This window comes from Tauraco erythrolophus, chromosome 7, assembly GCF_009769465.1.
Source record: "Tauraco erythrolophus isolate bTauEry1 chromosome 7, bTauEry1.pri, whole genome shotgun sequence".
NCBI classification, from domain to species: domain Eukaryota; kingdom Metazoa; phylum Chordata; class Aves; order Musophagiformes; family Musophagidae; genus Tauraco; species Tauraco erythrolophus.
In genome coordinates, this window is record NC_141471.1 from 61,949,999 (window position 1) to 61,970,884 (window position 20,886).

The 20,886-nt window shown below is 43.5% G+C and overlaps 1 protein-coding gene across 1 annotated transcript in view; it reads right to left on the reverse strand.

Moving 5' to 3' along the window:
• Positions 1-4,651: 4,651 nt before the first annotated feature.
• The window catches only part of ELMO1 (engulfment and cell motility 1), a 266,730-nt gene continuing 250,495 nt past the window's right edge, over positions 4,652-20,886 (reverse strand). Inside the window, 5 exon segments of the mRNA XM_086614382.1 lie at positions 4,652-4,891; positions 9,399-9,439; positions 9,442-9,475; positions 14,912-14,994; positions 18,629-18,736. Of these exon segments, the coding sequence (XP_086470508.1) occupies positions 4,691-4,891; positions 9,399-9,439; positions 9,442-9,475; positions 14,912-14,994; positions 18,629-18,736 (467 nt within the window). The 3' untranslated portion in view covers positions 4,652-4,690.

Consider the following 20,886-nt stretch of genomic DNA (forward strand, 5'->3'; position numbering starts at 1 on the left):
TTCCCAACATCTTCCATCGATGGTTACTGCTCAGGATTAACAGCGTGCACCACTGCAGAGTTGGACACATCAGAGCCACCTCTGATGACTGCAGTCCAATGCAACGACAAGCAATGGAAAAGCAGACTGGGGTTCAGAGGCACCAATGCCCTTCTCCTTGTCTCCCCCTGCCAGGAGGGGTTTTGTTTCTCCTCCCTTTCACGCCTCCCTCTTTCAAGAGCTGCTCAGTGGCCAGAGCCTGTGTGATCACAGCCAGTGGGCTACAGGGCTCCCTTGCAGCTCAGCCGTCTGCGAGGGAAAACAGGGATTTGTTCCAGGCAGCGGATCCCACCAGATTTCCATCCAAGCCTTCACATTCCCATACACTGAACTACTGCTGGGAGGAGCAATGTCAGTCACAAGCACCCTGGGTGAGCAAAACACAAACCTGGGCAGGGCACGAAGAGGATTTCGCAAATTAAGTCATCAGGATCTTGCACGGCCGTTTTGCAACCTAAAAGACAGTCATCACCTACCCGCCTCTTTGCAAGAGAACGTTATTTTTCCCTGCAAGTTGTAAGGTTAATAAAAGAGGTGTCCGTACTGAAAAGGAATTGCTTCTGGAAAGCAGTAATGGAAGCCCAGAGAGCAGCCCAGGCTGCTCTTTCTCCAACACTCCGCTTGCTTTTGGGCAGGATCACTTCGCTTTGCTGCTCTTCTCCTTGTCCTCACAAGCAGGGCAAGCAGTTCACTTAGAAAGATATATATTTTTCTTGATTCAAGTTTTCTGGTAAGAGAATATATTCAGTTTCTAAAGCAAAGTCATTTCAAAAACAGGAGCTAAAATTAGAGTGATTATTTTTTTTTTTGTTCTCTCTTCCCTTTATGGCTTTTACAAGCAATTACCCACTTAATGTTTTGAAATTATACAAGATACTTCAATAGCAATTTTTTTTTTCCTGCTGCAGCTCCTTGAACATGAAGTCTTAAAAGCTTTTCCAGAACACACAACAGCACGAGCAAAAGAATTTTGCCATCTTCATTCTCATTTTTTTTTTTAAATGAATGGGAAGCAGTGGGATTCTTGTTCATCATAAAACTTTTTTTTTTTTTTTTAATTTCATAATGGTGAAGCCAGCTTGCATGACAGTTCTAGAAATGGAAGGCAGGATTCTCGTTTGCACCACGGCCCCGCGCGTTGCGGTGGGAGCGCTTTAAAAATAGCTGCTTGGGTTATACGCCAACGCATCTCTGGAGCCTCTTCTTTCCTATGGCAGGGTGGGACACGTGGGGGGAGACAAATTTAGCGTGCCTGCTCGTGTGCCCATCGCACAAGGTGCACAGCCCATAGGAAAAGCTGGGCCACGCGAGGAGATGGGGCTCCTGCAACGCGGGGCTGCTGGAGGCGGTGAGCTGGAGCCCCGCAGCAGCTGTGGTGGCATCCAGCTGGTCCCAGACCTGGACCCCCCGGCTCTGCATCCCAGGAGAAAGGCTGCTGGGCTGTGTCGCCCGCTTGCATGAGGCCCAGGGGTGTAAAGCGAGGGCGAGCTGCCAGCATTTCACACTCCAGACCCCCACACCGCCCGAGCGATATCGATGTGCCTGGGGTAATGTGGATGGGCACAAGGCGTTGGGAAAAACTGAGGGCTGAGTTACCAGTAGTGGAGGGTGTCCCTGCCCATGGCAGGGGGGCTGGAACTAGATGATCTTTGAGGTCCCTTCCAACCCAAACCATCCCACGATTCTATGATTCTCCCACCACCTCTCCTGGGCTCTCGGTGTGCAATCTGGGGCACTCACCCTAGCAGGGGAGGCCAAGTCTACCCTTTCCTACCTGGTCAAGTAGACCCCTGGAGGAGGGCTTTTGTTTGCTCCTTTCTGGTTGCCACGCAGAGGCCTACCTGCTAAGATCACAGCACCGGATTGCCGCTGAGCCGGCAGCGTTCCGCTCCTATCACTTAGGAGCTCCTATCACTCTTGACAAGGAGCAATACTCATCTGAAGCACCAGCTCTGCAGTCTGTAAATAAAAAGCAAAGGTTATGCACAGCCAAGCCATCCAGCTGGGTCAGGGAGATTAGTAAAACAACTCACATTCTCTGTTCTGCTCCAAGTCTGCAGACAAGAGGCAGCATCAGTGTCTTGTAAAGAAACGTGTTCCTACCATCCCCCACCCCCAGGACTCCTTCCAAATCCCCTGTGACCTGACCCCTGACTGCCTTTGCCATAGCCTGATAAGGCTCTGGAGAATAAACATCTCAAACTGCCACATCTCGTGCTGCACATCACTGTTCTCACTCAGACTGAATCTTCTCTCGGGCCACAGTCCACTGTAACTTAGCACTCCAGGGTTTAACTCAGAGTCTCTTTTTTCCTTACTTTACCATTCATCACCACCTAAACCAACTTACGTCTCCTTGTTACATCACGGCATCCATGAAACACTGCACGCACAGCTCTTCCCTTCCTTCCAGTTAACCCTCATCTTTATACTGGGCATGATGCTGCATGATATTGAATACTTCATTGGCTAATGTAGCCCTCAATCCTAGAGTCTAAGTTCAAATCACATCCCCCCACCCCGCCTGTTGTGCTCCTGCACACTGGCAAGAACACGGGAAGCTGAAAAGTCCTTGAGACCTCAGTGCCAAATACAACCATCAGTGCGCTGTCAGCGTTCTTCTCATAACGTCCAGGCTAAAACCAAAACACAGAGCTCTTCTAGCTGTTGAAAGAACAACTAACTCTGTCCCAGCTGAAACCAGGACAAGCTTCAGGAAGCCACCTTTCTTAGGATCCTCATGCTTGAATTCATACAACGTTCTCCTCATCCATCTTTTCGTTACACCTGTAGGATGTCATTTCACTCCTCACCTGGTGTGAGGTCAGTCAAGATACTTGCCCAGAGCAGCTGGATGGAGCAAAGGTCACCTCAGTTGAGGTCTCTGTGTCTGTCTGCATTGGAAACACCCTCTAGGTTTCTCAGTAGCACAAGCTCTGATGAAACCCCTTCACAGTCTTCTTCAGCTGGGTCTGAATAGAGGAGGAACTCACGCAAATAAACATCTGTCTTCAGCCTGCGTGGTGGGAGACAAAGGGCTGGCAGGTTCCTCTAGATCTAGACCTAATACTTTTGGAGTAAGAGATATTAAACTTAGTGAAATACCTAGGAGAACAGGAGGAGGGAGGGAATCCATCTTGCAAAGCCCAAACTTTCCCAGTACCAATCTACTGCAGCCAGAAACACTCTCAATGGAGGAAATGGAAATACAGGAACACAGTTACTCCAGCAAACATGGTAAAGGCAGCAGCCTTAAATCGACCGTGAGCACATCAGCGTGCTACGATTTCGGATTTCACAAAGAGTCCTTTGCACAGGAAGGCTCATGTGCCCATAGCAATGGAGATCTCTGGGTGCATCTCATCCTTGTCACCATAAACAAAGAAATAAGTAAATTAAATCAGATGCAGATAACAAAGGTTCTACCCTTCCCTCTCCTCTTTGTACCAAACGCCTCAGAAGTGCTACAAACCATAAAGAATGAAAGACAACTTCGGAAGAAAAACAAAGTTCCAAGAATCATCACAACTCAGATTTTTATTCAACAGTGAAGTTGAAGGGAACTATTATTTTTTTCCCTTCAGGGCAAATGTTCTGAATGGAAATTAAGTAAAATATTGTCCCCCAAAAGTACTCACAATGAAATTAGTTTTCATTAAATATATTTGTTTGGCAAAATAAAATAAAAAAAAATTAGAACCCGTACAAAAAAAATCCCTTGCGAATTTGTAACACTGTAGCAATGACAACAATGTAAACCTGGATGTTTGGCAGTTGTAATTCTTTTGTGGAAATTACTGTTGAACTTTGGACCAAGAAAATGGAAATCACTTCAAATAGCAACAAGCCAATTTTAGAGGCAACTGAGGCTCGGGGAACGCTATAGGGATGGGACACACCAGTGGCTTCATACACAGTTTGTGCGAGTGATCTGCGAGTGTGGGGCTATTTAAGAGCTGGGAGGAAAAGAAGTTAAAAGCTGTTGCAGCATCGCAGCGTATGGTACAGCAAAAACCTGCAGACTTGTCATTCTGGGAGCCGGTCAGTTGGGTGAAGGCTGGTGGCAAGAGTCGAGGTGACAGTGGAAAGAATAAGGACAGTGACGAATGGTGCCAAGCACTGGGAAGCAGTTAACGAATTTCGTCATTGCATTGGATTGATCCAGTTGTGAGCAGACTCTTGGGAGTGTCTGGGGAAATCTTCTGCTTACAGTAGCTGCTTCTGCTCCCTACCTCCCTCCTCCTTCCAGTTAAAGCCTCTGCCCTGCCAGGTGGGTTTCACAGGCATGCAGTTTGATAACATTGTCCTTTAGTTAAGAATGTCTATTCCAGTATTAAAAATGTAAAAAAAGTCCTCGGGAGGGTGCTTCTTAGTGGCAGTCTTTGCCTCAAGCAAGGCCAACGGCCCGAAATTACAAGGTAATTAAAGCAATGTGGATTTGGATGAGCAATGGGGAAGATGGGAATGGGGAAGGAGGGGATGCAGGGAACAGGGAGGAACGCAACTGTTTCTACACCCCTCCCCCAAAGCCAAAATCCAAGGTGCACAAGTGGGTTTCTTTTTTTCTCACGCTCTTCTTCTTTTTTTTTTTTTTTTTTTAATATCTCTCCAGTTATAATATTTCCAGTTTTGAAGCAAGTTTCAGTCAGCCTCAGTTACAGTCATAAACAAAGTCGTAGTTGCTGGGCTCCTTTGGGATAGGTGGGGGAGCATCTGGGATCTGTATGTTTTCCAAGTCAAGGAGGCGTAGCTTTATCTCCATGCTGAGCAGCGTGTCCAAGTCGTTCCGCGTTAGATCACTCAACATATCCTTCCCAAGGAGGGCGTTCAGCCCATCGGTCCATACACAATACTGCACAGGAAAAAGATAAAAACTATCATTATGAGACTTTCCGTACACAAACTGCCTGTCCGGCCTGGTCCTCTACAGTTAACTGCTCCTACAGGGACTTACAAGGAGACCTAAAATGAGGTTGATGCGTTTTATTAGCTCGTATCATGAAGAAGGCATGTTCCACTGAGCCACTCAGAAAGTGGAAAAACAATTCCCTAAAAATGGGAAGAAATGACAGTATTTAGTTGTTTGACAATTTGCTGTCTCCTCCAAACTTCTTGTTGAATATTCTGCAGTAGGTACAGGAGAAAGAACAACTCAGGACAACGAAACTCTGGAAACATCTCCTCCCCCTCTCTTTCTCCTTCCCCAGCACTTACAGAAAAGCCTGATTATCTTACACCAAACTTTTAATTCTAAGGCAGCTAAATTAGGTGAACTGAATCCCACCCAAAGCCCTTCTGGACTCTTTGTGTAAGAAATCCAGCACCAACTATCTAGTTTTATCGTGGTTTGCTTTCCTATAGATGAAGTGGTATCAGCTGACCTACACAAAGACAGGCTCTCACGTATCTATGTCTACTTTACAACTATTTTACACGAAATAACATACAGTGAAAACTTCAGAGTCAGTCAACGTTGTGTCCAGCATGAAAACTAAATGCCAAGCTACCTGGGGTAATTCCAAAGGCTGCAAATGCTGAACTGGCCTCCAAACCCCCTTCCTTCCTGTTAGCTTTTTCCTAGCAGGAGATGCCGTCTTTCCCAACAGCTGACAGCTTGTGATAAACATGGGTTGAAAAACCATTTTAAATAAGCAACAAACTCAAGGGAGATTGGTGATGTAGAGTCGACTTCTATCAAGTGAGTCACTTCCATTTATTACTACAAGCCATTTATTCAACTATGAACAGAAGTACTCAAATGCCATCATCTAAAAATAAAGATTTCAATCATGAACTTGTGTCCTAGTTTGCAGGAGAAAATTAAATCAACCGTAACTGCATTTTTATCTTACAAATACTTCTGCTAGATTTCATGCCAAAAAGGATTTTAAATTTAGCTGACCATTTGCTACATGATACCGCCAAGTTTAAAGATAGCCACGGCTGACTTCATCCGACAGCAGAAGTGAGCATTATTTTTAAGGAAGAGAAAGAAAAACCCCCTCTTGGGGTATATCTTCATCCAGAATAAGGGCATCATTTTAAAACAGGATGGTTAACTTCAGCATCCGAAGTGAAATCCGACTCATTTAAGCCAGTAACAAAACAGTGGCGGAGTTAGGATTTCACCCAGGGTGTCACTAAGCCAAGCTGCAGCTTTAGTATGAGATTAGCTATACAGAAGAGACTTCAGGGTTCAGGCTGTCCTGCTAACAAGTGCTAAACAAACAACTTAGCCTGCCTATTCTAGGCTGTCCAAGTGTGCCACTGAAGACTTCTAAAACATGCAGTTTCTGCGGAATGTACACAGAACATCAGGAAAAGAAAGAATCCATCACAGAAATGCAATTATTTTTGAACAGACTATAATTTTTTTATGACTGACTTGAAATCTTTCTTAGGGAAAGCCTTCCCAGAATTCACCACGAGGAAAGGAAGAGAAAGGCAAAAGGCTCTGCTCAGGTTACAGAAGCGCAGAGCATCCGTTTAACAGATGCAGCCCCTGACGTGAAGTCGTCCATCACCTGCCCAGCGAGTAAGGCCGGCGCTTTCTCTGGGAAGGAATCCCAGTGAGCCAGAAAGCAGGATTGCAGTTCTCTCCTCTTCCAGATATAACTCATCCAGGGCCCACAGAAACCAAACCCTGGCCACAATTCAGATGAGTGCAATGGCCTGGAAAAGGGGCTTCCTCTCTAATCTCCATATTGGCAAGTGCATCTAATGAAACTCCTGTACATTTTGAGCAGAGAGAAATCCTAATGAGACGGTGGAAAAACAGAGGCATTCATTCAGAAGCTTTTTCCTTTTTAATATGCAAAACAGACTAAGAGCCACTGAAAAATTAATTTACTACAGATTCATTTTCATAAAACTCCAATGAAACCTAATTATAGCTTCCCTCATCAGTTTCTTTGTCAAAAATCAAGGATAAGATTAATCCACCTTTTTGCTATATATTGAAACCAGCTATTAAGTATTTAATGAAAAACAAATATAATAGAGTGAACTCGCAGTGCCGAATCCTCTGGCTAGCAGTAAGCTCCAACAGATGGCTAAGGGTATTGCCAAACTTAAGTACGTAAGAATGAGGTCCAAATCCCAATGATATTGGTCCAGTAATGAGATTTTATTAAAGAAATACGTTGAGAGTCAAGTCAGTGGAACAAGACAACCAGAAAGATTGTGCTGGCCTCATCCATGTGGATGCAGCCCAGGGCAACCTGGTCTGAGATCATCGCTGACCTGCTTGGAGCAGGAGGTCAGACTGGGGACATCCTCAAGGTCCCTTGGAACCTGAATGATCCTACCATCCTTGTTCAATTTTTGTTTTTAGGACACAATTCCCACATGCAGACCTCACTCTACAATCATGAGGACTGTAGAAGTGCTTGAAAAAAACCCCGTTAGTCTGACCTGAAATTGTCATGTACTAACATCACTCCTGTTGACAAAGCTTTCTAAATCTCGAGATGTCACCCACCAAACCCACCCAAGCTGACAACGCTGCTAAACTAGCACTTCCATTGACAAGCACCCCAGTTACTTTGATGAAGAGTCATGGGCTTCGTAACATGCTACTTGCCTTTCCTTGGGGGTGCTTGCCACTTTTTCCTTTAATTACAACTCACTTCTCTGTAGGCCATGGAAAAGTACAGAAGAAGTAGCAGCAGAGACTGCTGTCTCTGGCCATTTTTTGGAACATACTAATTTTGTTTCAAAGAAGCTGCACAAGATCAAAAGAGAAATAAAGACAACGGGTGCGTTAACACAACCACGAGCAACTGGGTCAGTGCATCTCACAATGTTATGGCCCATCGGTGGGGTGCACTAGCAGTTTCTGAACGTTTGGACCATTAAAATACACTTGTAGCCATGGGCTGCAAGTTTTTATTTTTCTCAAATAAATACAAGTATTTATTTGAGATACAAACGGCTGAAAAATTTGTCGATTTTCGTGACCATCTACTCTTATGAGCTGAAACAAACTAGAGTTCAGTTTCTGGAGAATTTGTATCAGAAACATCTAACATACGTTCAGCTCAGAGGATGAAGACAATCACACTTTGCTTAGACTGGGATCCTATTGCTGCTTTCTCTTAGATCAAAACTGACCAGTGAGTATTTCTCTGGAATGAACATACTTGAAAATGACACTCAAATATTAATCCCCAGGGAAACCCAAATGAGCATAACTTAATTTCCTCTTCTAAAATGACTATTTATTTGAAGGTTTTAATGCAGAATTGCAAATGTTGAAGCTGTGTAACTAAATACAGTTCATTTGTAAAGCAATTTCATGCACTTTAATAACACCATAGTATCATACAGCTTAATGCAATCTTCTGTGTTTCATCATCTTCACACAGTGTCCTGAACTGAGACCAAATGTGCTACCACAAAATAAGCGTGCAAATTGAACAGCAACTCTTGTTGCTTTAGAAATAAGAAGGAAAAACTTTATTCCTTCTTTGTTCTTTTAACATAGTGCATTGTGCTAAATCTTTACTTGGAAGTTCTTTGAGAGAAAGACATCCAACGCTTCCACAGAATTAGGTAAATTAGTTCCATCACCTTCCAAAAGGTGTTGCCTATTTCCCCGTGTTTTCAGGTAAGACAAGCAAGCAGGGAGAGCCTGTCATTCTGCTTTGCTATTGGTGTTTACACTGTTTTCATACAAGTGAGACCTGTTACAATACAACTCCCTATGGAGATGCAATAGGGAGGACCTTCTATGATCACCTGTCATGAACGGTCTTATGCAATGTGTAGCTAAGTGGATACTGTATTGTAAGAACACAAATCTTTGGCTGAAATTGAGACCCAACAATGGTAAAACCTTCCCTGATTGTTTTGGCATCATCAAGATGAGTTGAGGATGGAAGTCACTCCTTAAGAGCTTGGCTGTACAAATCTTTGGTGTTGAACTAAAGTTCACTAAAGTGAACACACAGCAAAAATCCTCCAGGGTATTCCAGACCTGGAGAATCTTTACTACACCAGGAAACAGTGAGCAAGGTCTGTAGAAACTGTGAGGTTTGCCCAAGCTTTCTTCTCTTACTTACAGTTCATATTTCAGTATGGCTTAAAAATACTGATCTTGAACTTGGACTCCCATGTGCTCTATGACGTATGCATACAAAAAATATTCCTTCTGTGGCTCAGGATATGCATGAAATTGCAGAAGGTCTTGCTCTCATACTAATCCTTTGCTTTCAGTTTGTTGTGAGACCTGACACAGGTTTAGACGGACCTGCACCCTGTGCCAGGATGACCATTCTTATGTTCTTATAAAGCTGGTTGCTGCCATAAAGTAACTAAGAGGGCTCCAGAGAAGTTTCTGTACTCTGAACTTCACTTACCTCATGCTTGTCTGGAGCAATGAAATTCAGCTGGCCACTGAGTCATACAATATAGAGAAGGCAAGCTCTAGCACCTCCTGGAATACAAAGAAAACACATATTAATGCTGCATGAGAGAGGCATTAATACATTCAGGTCTGTCTGTCTGGTCCCTCCTACCACTTATTCCCCAAAACAAGCGGAAAAAATAGGTTATGGCACTCTCCCACCTGGCTTCAGTCAAAACAAACTCACCCCTCTCAGAGCTGACTGTAGCTCACTCGGTCATGGACTGCTTTAGCATTTGAGTTTAGATTTGAGCTAGGCAACGGTGAGGACTAAATCAATACAACCCATAATAGTACACTTGCAACAAACTCTTCACGAAGACCCACGTTTCTTCAATTTGTATAGATTAATCTTGCAAAGTTCTGCAAGGTTTGATTCCCTGTGTCAAAATCTTGCCAGGACAGTTAATCTCCTGGTATATACTTACGCTCTTTTCACTGCTGGAAATCTATTAAATTATTCATCCTCAGGATATTGCTGTCATTTTGTCTCTACCTGAACCACAATCAGCAGTCTCAGTCAAACTAAACTACCTGGATACTTAGTCATAAAGTCCCAAATTAATCTTGGGAAAGGAAAAATGATAACCTTTTTTCCCCTCAACATTGAAGCTGGAATTTCAAAGGTGCCAAAACGAAGTCATTAAGCACTGACCTTCCCTAAAAGTCACCTGGACCTGGGTTCCTGTGGGGAAACCCATCCAATCCGAATAATAATGAGCTTCCACTGCCAGCAGTGAGCACGTAAAGATGTTGTGACACATCACTGAAAGCACCGTTACCAAGATTTCACAACTTGTAAGCTAGCTGATAGGGATATTATAACTCTGTGGAAAAAAGACCTGGCTACAGAGGAGAGTGCTGACTCGTAACTGCTTGATCTGTATCATATGTCCTGTTTTTTTTTTCCTCTTGGCTTCCTGAGCTCCGTAATACTGATGGCCTTTGCTGACTCTCAGCTGACAACAGTCCCCAAGCTGCCAGGAGCGACAAGAGTGTTGGCTTCCCCAATTGCTACACGGAGTTTTAACATGGAAGAGTTGACTGCAGGGACTGCAGCATATGCATTGCTCTGGATTTCTACCCCTGGTCTCCTGGTCTGCAACAGACCCAGGTCTTCGGATTTCGGCAAGAGTTATTTCATTTCTCAACTGGAGCGATTAAGAGCAGAGTTCTGATTCATAAAACTTGCAATCCTTAGGGATAACCTTGAATGATCAGAGATCAGGCTTCTCATGGGGAATGCTCTTGGTTTCCTTCAGTGTAGTTATTAGGTTCAACTTGCTGTGCTGCCAGGCCACAGGGGACATGTCTACGTTAAATCCCTGTGGAACCTGCAGACACTCACAGTGCTGCTGCACTCAGCAAACAACGGCTCACGCAGCCTTTCTGTGTTTTAGCCATGTCTCTCAGCCCCACCTTAGTAAGGGTGATGTCCCTCATTCCAGAGACAAATTCACCTCCGTCCATGCAAACCTGGCATTTTCTCCCACAGAGTGTTATAAATTACTGATGGAACATGCCAAGTCATGCCACCGAGGTTGTGAAAATAAAACGTAGCACTGAAAAAAGTGCTCGGACTGCTCTACTAGGATGTTCCTGACTTTCATGAAGGTCAACAATAATTCCATAGGCCTGGCCCCTGTATATTTGTCCTTTGGGAAATTACAAGGGATTGAAGTTTTTGTTCATCTTGAAGAAAGGAAGCGGAGAGAAAAACCCTGCCTGTAGGAGGACTATCCCAGAGAACCATGGGTTTGGTCATTCCCAGTCAGGCAGAGAATGAGAAAGGGCTACATTTAGGGCACCAAGTTCCTTTTATGAGGGACAGTCGGAGTCTGGCAGCCCTGGCTCCCGTTCAGCTTCTCGCTGGCTGCTCCAGAGACTAAAGGCTCAGGAATTACAGATTCCAAGTGCCAGCGTTCTCTGTCACCTCATGCACAGCAAACTGTCAAGGCGAATGGAAGCCTGAGGAGCTGGAGCTGCCAACTGGCCCCACCACACTGACGGTGGTCTCACTTGTTGAGCTGGCTGATTTGCCAGGCATCCACACTGTTTTTGCTACATTCCCATCAATGACGTGATTTTGAGGAATTGTCAATTCCTAAAGGAAAACTGGTCAGTCTGTCAGCCATCTGTGGCTTTCTCCTCCCTTTTCTGTCCTGCTTCTCACCTTTCCTAAAGTTATTTTCCGCCCCAGCTCTTCCCACAGTTTCTCTCACACTCTGGTCTTTCTTCTCTCCCATTCCTTCCAATCTGCTCCTTCCCTCCTTGTTTTGCTTTCCTCCTCCCCAATCTCAATCTGCTGAACTCACTCCCTTGACGCTCCTAACTCTTTCCATCCCTACACATTTCAGACCTCTGCCCTTCTCAAGCTGCTGTCCAAGGTAACAGTATGGGGATCCACGATGTGCCTCCCTTTTGAGCTTCACTAAAAACAGGGAAACAAGAGACTGCACCTGCTGGAAGCTTCCTACTCCTTGGTTTCAACTCTGCAGGGACAGCTACTGCAGGTGGTATGACGGGAAGTTTGCTCTCCCATGCCCAGAGCTTTTCTCTCCTGCAATCTCCACTGGCCCCTCATGCGGGCCAGAGGACAAACTATTTTTGATGAAGAGCCATTCCAGGTGCCTACAACTGAGTGATCCCATACATCTGGAAGGACCTGACTACTCTCTGCCTACTCTGTCATCAACAGCCTCAAAACAACCATGTCTTTGCTGAAGGTTGAGACCACAACTATATTAAGTTGGCTTGCCAGAGCCAGAAGATCCCCCTCAGAGAACTATCTACGCATGCAGCAGCAGGGAACTTGTTCAACCAACACGAAATAGAAGAGAAGCTGCGGAAGAAGAGGGAAGTGAGCAGAATCATTTCTGTGGACTAAAAAGGCACCAAGCCTGAAGCCTGCCACATCAGCAAATAAAGGGTGATAGAAGAACACTTAGAAATACACGGCAACGTTTTTTCCAAATTCTTCTCTCCTGCTTTGTTTTCAAGGCTGCAAGATCGAATATATTTCATTTCCTTGAAATTCATTAATACTACTTGAGAGTCAGAAATGAGGGCTTTAAAATTAAACCTAATTAAAAACACAAGAAGATGAACAACAATGGATTCAGGTCTGGTTCTCTCAAGTCATTCCAGCTTCCTATGCATGCAAATTCCGATTCCGTTTAACTCTTATTTTATTTTCTAAATGGTCCACTGAAGAATAACAGCACGCGCCGGCAAACGAAGAGATGCTGAAGCCTTGTTATGGACATTGTGCCGACCTGCAGCTATGTTCACAGCAGTGGCATCCTGCCATTCAATTTTCTTTTCTGCCAATGAATAAACATTAAGGTGGTTGTTATATGTGTCCAAAGAAAGCCCAGGATGAAAAGGCCTCATAAAAATACATCACTGACTGTGAAATTCAAGAAGTGACAGGTTTCATACACCAAACTCAGCCAAATTGCATTCCGTGTCTTTTTTTTTTTTTTTTTTTAAATTTTAATTTCATTGGCCACATTAACTTGGAACTCCCCAAACAATGATAAGTTATTCCTATGATGTCAATTAAGTAGTTGTAATATTGCGCATGACAGTTTGATTGGGGGTGACAACTAATTTCACGAATTCTGTGATTCCCAGGGGAAGAAAAAATGAATCAAGGAAGGAAAAAAAAACAACCCACAACATCAAAAAACCCCCGCACACCAGAAAATAGGTAAAAAAATCAACATTTATTACTGCCTGGGTCACAAATGGAATGCTCCAGCCATGGATGCAGCCATGCTACATATCAAGTCCTGTTCTTCACGTTCTCAGCCAGAACTTTTACGTCACTCCAAGGCAATTTTACCTGAGGAAATGGGGTGATGCTGATGGCTGAGGACAAACTGATCTGCAGCATTGCTGCTTAGCATTAAACACTATCTAGACATCACTGCTCCATAAAGATGACACATTTCCATCACTGCCACCCACTGCTTTCCGTCTTCCTATCTTTCCTTTTTTGCGCAGACATGAGTGCTAAGACAAGGAAGCACTAAAAATACTTCACGTGCATCATACAAATGCCCAGCCAAATGCTGTCGATGGTTCAGCGGTAACACGAGGTAGAAGTTGTATGCAACCTACTGTGTGCATGTGTGTGTTAGTGCCCTAATTCAGAAAATCAACAAGTAAAAATGCTCCTGAGATTTTTTTTTTTTTCCCCCTTGCTTGGCTTGGCTTTTTCATTCCAACCACGTAAAGCCAATGCTGAAAGGAGATGATAGGATCCCGATAGCCTTAAAGCAACTCGTATGTATGAGAAACAAGATACTTGAGATGCTCTGCATATCTGCATATAGTTAATGACAGAAAGGTTGCAGCTATGAAGCTGCAACAGTTGTGTGACATAGTTTTGACAGTGCCTTTCCATTTTCTGTGGTTCTCATCAGAACTGTTTCTTTCAGTATTTATTTGAACACTAAATGCATGCATTTTATTTTTGAAGTGTTGAAGCAGGAACTCTTAAATTCATTATTTTGTCCATCAAAATCTCTTCTTCTTGGACCAGAATTTCTCAGTTTCAGGTAACTAGAAATTCTGATTCAAATCCTCTGATCTTGTTCCAGACCTTAGGTGTGGTTCTAGGTCAGACTGAAGATCATTAGTCTCAGTTTTTCTTGTAAGGTGAGCGAGTATGATGTGATAGAAAGCTTATGAACATGTCTCACACAATATGGTATGAAGACTTTCACCACTAAAGATGTCAGACTTTGCTAGTAACTCATTTTTCTTGCTCTGGTGGCAATTCTACTAACAAAAACCCTGCAAGCTTCTGGCACTGTACAATGTGAGTCCTACTGTCCATTACAGTTCTTGATCTGAAACTCTGAAAGGTAGCATAAATCTAAGTTAAGCTGATCATTTTCTCCTACACATTTTTTCCCACACACACTGCTGAACACATCCTTATACACCTCATTAAATGCCCAGCATCTACTTTACATCCTTTTGTTGGCAGTTGTTTTTCCACCTGACTGGACCCAAAGTTATCATCAGCTGGGACATTAATCGCAATTTTGGCACGTGCCAGTGTTCACTGAACGTGAGCTGATCAGAGAATACAGCTGGAACAAGCTAGCTACTTATCAGAGACAATACAGGAGTAGGTACCAACAGTCATTGCTATTCTGCTCTGTAGCAGCAGGTCACAACAGCTTTGCTTTAGAGGCAGAAGACATCACTACTAAAGATCATCCTAAGGTGCTCTGGGCATGTCACAGTGTACATCTGTCACGGAAATGAGTAAAGGAGCATAGGCTCTCCCAGTAATTTACCTCAGATGGTCTGAGCTGAAAACAAAGTGTGTGTGCATACGCAGAAAGACGACAGGCTGGAATGAAAAATACGTGTATTACTTCAGGGAAGGTCGAGTTGACAAGCTCTGTATTCTGCAGGTGGGCATTCCTAACAATTTGAGAACCATACCTTGTTTTGTTAAGAGCTCCTTTCTCCTTTCATGTGAGGGCAGTCCTTCCCAGTCACAATAGCTTTTATGTCTGCCACTGGCACTGCATTAAAAAGAAACAAAAGCGGAAAATGAGAAAACTAGTTACAATCAAGGTGTGCAAAAGCTATAGAGACCTAAAAGGACGCAGGACTAACACGTTAAAATTGTCACCTCCTTTGCCATTGGAAGCCTGTTGTAAGAAAGTAAACTGGAAGAAAACAACTAAAATAGAAATCAGTGAGTCTTGACAAAATTTCAGGCGTCTGGATAAAAATCTGAGTAGGCTTTTTCTTGCCTGTTAAGACTACTTTGGGTAAGAGTGTTTCCTACAGATGTCCACCTGTGTCTGGACACTATGTGGACTCATCCATCTAGAAAATATATACTGTTTTCCACCTCACTCATGTTGTTGCTTTTTCCTAGGCATCCAGGTAAAGTCTCTGCTGAAGAGAGGGTGCTGGGTGAGCTGGACTCTCCTTTGCTTGATGCTGCTGTCCTTCTGCTAATGCCTGTATGAATTTTTCAAATAGTTTTCTATTTCATTCCCTTCAGCAGTTTAGTAATTTCCTGGTATTAACAGGAATAAGGACTACTAAGGCTTACAATGACCTATTCCAATTGCTTTAAAATGTGAAATGATTAGAAATCATTAAAAAAAACCCAAAAAGGTCAGAAAAATGTATTGCAAGCTGTTGCCACTCAGACTCACTCCCGGAGTGAGGTCACTAAAAACATAAATTTCTCTGCGTTTCAAGCAGAAGTCAATTTTCCCACGGTAATTACGTTATGGAGAATCTATATGCTCCACAATACAATATGGTCAGTGAGTGACAGTTTCTACAATCTATAAATAATCCATTATCCTTGTGGCTGTGGAAAGGATCATATATATAGAAGCGCATAATAATATGAAAGTCGTTACTGGCCAGTTTCTTTACAAATTCTAATGGAAATACTGGAGAGGAGAAATGCATTTTCTCTTCTACTGGGTACAGCAAACACTATTTTATTACAGATTACCTCAGCACTATGGTCAAATGGATAGCACTGGATATAACAGACATTTTAAAAGGACTTTCTTTGCATGGAAAACTAAAAGAAATGGAAGTTCTTGGGCCCTTTGCTACCCAGCCTCTCCCGCCTTTAGTCTCAAGCTTTTCATGCTGTGGCCCTGCTGACTTTTTATAATCTCTGACACTCCACCACTTTGTGGTCAAGAAGAGGTATTATTTTTGAGAGAAGAGAGCGAGCTAGGATGAACTGAGAAGTAAAGGAGGTATTTGACTGCAAACTATGGTAGAAAGGTCTCCAAAAGAAAGTTCCTGCCGTTTGCTGAAGATGCTCAGAAAAAACAATTTCTCTACTTGCGTAAGGTACCGTTTTCCTCAAGTTAGATCTCTCAAACAAGAAGGCGGCTTTTCTGCAGGTTTCATATGCTTGATCTCTGTGATCTAGAATGCAGTTACTATGGGAGATCACAGGCTGATGTGACATCCTGATCTTTATTTATCTGGAACTTGGCCTGCTCCTTGCTTTGGAAAAAATAGAATCAGAGACTTCAAATGGTATCAGAAGCTGACTACAAGATGCTGGAGGGTACGAGCACAGATGTGATGTGCTCACAACAGATAAAGCCTCGAGAAAAAGGGCAGCTGTTTCATGTCCCAGCTGGAGTCTGCACAGATTGTTAACTCTGCCAGCCTGAAGAGAGAGGTGACACTTACAGAAGTGAAAAGGTTAAAAAAATCCCACATTTATTTCTGGAGATATACACTAGTTCTTCAGGCTTGGCAAGGAGTACACAAAATGCCCTTGGCTGCTTCTCTTGGTCTTCCATTTTCTTACCCACCTATTTCTCTTTCATCCGATGACCAGCTCCCAGATGCTGACAATCTGGTCAACATATTCAGACCTTAATAGTTCAAAATAAGTCTATCCAAAGAACACCAGAATATTTGTTTTGTAAAATTCTCAAGCCAGTTGGGCCTGACACATTTCGAACCATAGTGCCACTTCGTAATCTTGTATCTTGCAATATTCTCACTCTGTTCAATTAAACTCTAACGTGGGTGGCACTGTGGTAAATCTCATATTCTTTGTGCCCTGAAAACTTGAGATATTGATGAAATAACCCTATCTTTCTCAAACTGCATCAGTATCTGCTCTGCCAGCAGGCATGCACGGGGAACACGTAGGTCTGGCCCAGTGGCTCCTCAGGTAGGACCCTTCTGACCCCACGAGATGCTGATATTCCCAAACAGGCTCAACAGCCTCTGAGAAACGCAGATTTGAGATGAAACTTGCAGTAAGGGTCAGGGGTTTGAGCGTGGAAGTGTGCTCAAAGCAAACAAAATCTGGGAACTGCTGGTCTGTCTCCTAACTGTGCCTGCAGTTCCAGTGTGACCCTTAATTCTTCTGTCATTCTGACGCTACTGTAACATTCAAGGGCTATTTCTCTAAGCTCATCCAGAAAAACAGCCTCTCCCAGTGCCAATGCAGCAATGTCAGCCCCTGTCCTACATTCTGCCAAGACTGCAGTAAGAGCATGGAACACCCTGGAGGCAATCTGAAAGGCACTGAAAACACAGGAACGTGACTGTGAACTGCCAGGGCTCCAGCATCAGACGGCTCTTCTGCTTGCCCTCCCAGTCTGCGTCTGGGAGCACTTGGAAATTTTAAAAGGTGCTGCCTGGAGACGGGTTGTGGAAGCAGAAAAGAGAAACAATTCTTTGTTTTACTAATCGACAGGAAGTTTAAGTCACTGATTTTCCTCCTTCTCAATCTTCAGGCTGGAAAAATTTCCAACTTCTGAAAAATTAGTCTTTCTGTTATTCCCTGAAAGAAGCGGAGCTACCAACTGAAATACTTGTACAAGCATGTCCAAATTTGATAATGCCCAGAATGGCATTTATTACTAATGGAGGTTCAGAAAAGAACAAAAGAAACCATTCCTTATTCAATGCTTGATTTCTTGAAGTCACTTTCTGGTGACAGAACTACATGGTCACTATTTTTTGTCATCATAAAAAACTTGCCCAGGATTGCAGGTTAAACCTCTACAACTCATGTTGAAGGACAAAGGAGACATTATCACGATAATATGATTTTTCTGAAGGGCTCCAAAATTACTTTTATCCATAAAAAAAATGCCGATAAATCCCTTGGTAGGAGTTGCCACAGAGACATGTCCTCTCCCAGCTGGGTACACAGTAACAGTGAGGTTCTTCTCAACACCGTTCACAGCAATGTGTCATCTTTAAGTCCACTCTTCACAATAATGAAAAAGACCTCTGCCTGCCACGGATTTCTCCTCCAGTCACTAGACTGTTTGCCACAGAAGACACATCTGTCTCTGTGGACAGGAAGCGCTTCTGAATAGGCCCAAGTATTTTTATTTGACACCTGTGGTTAGATGAGCAAGGAAAATAAACTGTGTTCCTCCCCATGAAAGGCATGACATTTCCAAGCTGAATGAAATCATAAACTCATTGGAAAGCTGAGCTCAGTCCTCATACATACTTGCCAAAACCAGGAGAGCAGTGTTTGAATGCAGGAGGAAATGTCCTCTGCTCTCGATCTCAATCCGTAAACAGAGCTGTTGATAACGTCCTGTGTTAGGAGAAACCTACCACAAGTTATAAAGAGGAACTAGCATAAAAGAAGCAAAAGTAGCACAATCTTCGTGCATGACTTACATTTATCTTGCAAGGAATCATGGGGGACTTCTCCCTGGGGACTTTCTTCCAAGTCTCCGTAGTGCAAGACCTTGTGATTAGGTGAAAGTCGGCAATACCAAAATTTATCTGTTAAAATAGTAAACAAGGTCACTAACGTGTCTTCATCAGCGTTATCAATAGCAGAGCAAAAAGCTTACTCATCCGAGGCACCTCGGAGAAGGACTGGCTCTCTTCTTTCAGAAGGAATGTGGGGAAAGTAGGGCAGGGACGTGGCTCAGTTTTACTTGATTGAATGAAGCTGGCATTAATCTACCATTTTTTTATTGACTTAGTCACTGGCTCCAAGAATAAATACTAGCAAGAAACAACTGACTTAGTTTTCCATGATATTATATGCCCTCACGGATAGAAGACTGGCAAAGTAACCACCGCTTTGAGTGGGTAACTTTAATGTACCCATAAAAGCTTCATTTTTAGCACCCACTATGTGAAAATTAAGCCCCGACAGCTGTCTTGTGTGGGACACCCAAAACCTGATACATTTGAAGTATCCCATACTTTATGAAAATTATGACTCATGCCTTTTTAAAGACATGGGAGAACACCTCCGTATTTATGGAGGGACTGGACATAGCAAACATGCAAAGATTTTAAAAAGCAGACGTTAACTCCCTTGTCCAGCAGATGACTCAGTGCTCTGCCTGGTCACAAATATACGTGTGACCATGCAGTCACACTCCAGTTTGCATTCTAGCCCTTCCTAGGAGATGTATATTTACATCTCCTGCCAACTCCTGCTTCACAGGAGATAATTCCCCTTAACAATATTTGTTAAAATCTGCTCCCACCAAGACGACCGCCTTTGCAGAGCCGGGCCACCAGGCTGCCTAGAGCGCAAGGGTGGTGCTTGCCAATTCTCTTTCTGAAATGGCAAGAACAAGGTCACCTTCCTTGTCAGAGCACTTTCTATTGAATAAATAGATCACAGAATGTTAAGCTGTCAAAAATACAATCTTGTTATATCCAAGCTATAAATCTCCGAACGCTTAGAGCAAGGCTAGATGTCAAAACACTAAGGGGGAGAGTGGGCAGAGAGCTTCTCTGGCTCTGTGCTTCTCTTGCTGCTGGCAGCGCTGATGCTGTGCCAAGCAGCAGCCTAAGGCACAATTTTGGGGAAACGTGAGCATCGACGCAGTCCCGCGGTGCCACAATTGCCAGGAGCGAATGCAACCGTGGTTCTGACGAAACGTCGGAGGAGCTGTAGAACCAGCAGAGCCAGCATACGTGAGCTCATCTGGGCTGTTAGCAAAGGAAGGACTTCTTGGCTCTGTTAGTAAAACACTGGCTTCACGGACCCGATTTCTTTCTGAAAGACACCCTCCAGTGCCTTGGCCAGCCATTTAAAACAGAATGCAATAAAATACAGAGCAAGGCAATTCAGCTTTGAACGGCACAAGTGGGCTTCCACACGCCCTTCTCAATTTCTTTGTCACAGTGGGTAAAAATGTTTTTGGGAAAAAAAAAACACCATACATGTTAAACCACTTTCTGAGTGCGCAGCACTTTCCACAGAAAGGTTTCAAAAGACCTTACAAACCACTGCAACGGACAAGATTGTGGTTATCTACTTCACAGGCACGCACAATACTGAAAGATTTGTGGTAGAGAGCCTGAGATTATGATTTTGTGATGCAAACAAAAGAGCTGCTGAAACATAAGCATCCCCGGACTGTGAGCAGTACATACATAACGCTGCACAGTTCAGGGTCAAGAGGAAAACCACACTTGCAAGGCTTTTGTGGGGATTTAAAACTAGAGCAAGCAGGAGCTCTCATTCAGTAGACGCTCATCTGAAGAGCAAACACACTATCAACTTGTTGGACAGCTTGTGCGTCTCAGAAGGACGCGTGTGAAACTCTTCTAAATTTATACGTTTTGACAGGGAACTCTACCAGAACCATATCAAAACCTATGTTACAGCTTGAAAAATATACCTTGTTGAATCTGAGGGTAGACCACCATGTCCCTTGCCTACCTAAAGAAAAGCCTCTAGTAACTGTAGCAGGAGGCTTTCATGTCTAGCTTGAACTGCGACCTCATTGTTTATTAGGCTGTACAAAGGAATATACCTTTCCAACTCTAAGATTAGAATAATAATTCTTTCTAATAAATGCCAACATGCTCTCACTACCTTCATAGAATCATGGAATGGTTTGGGTTGGAAGGGACCTCAAAGATCATCTAGTTCCAACCCCCTGCCATGGGCAGGGACACCC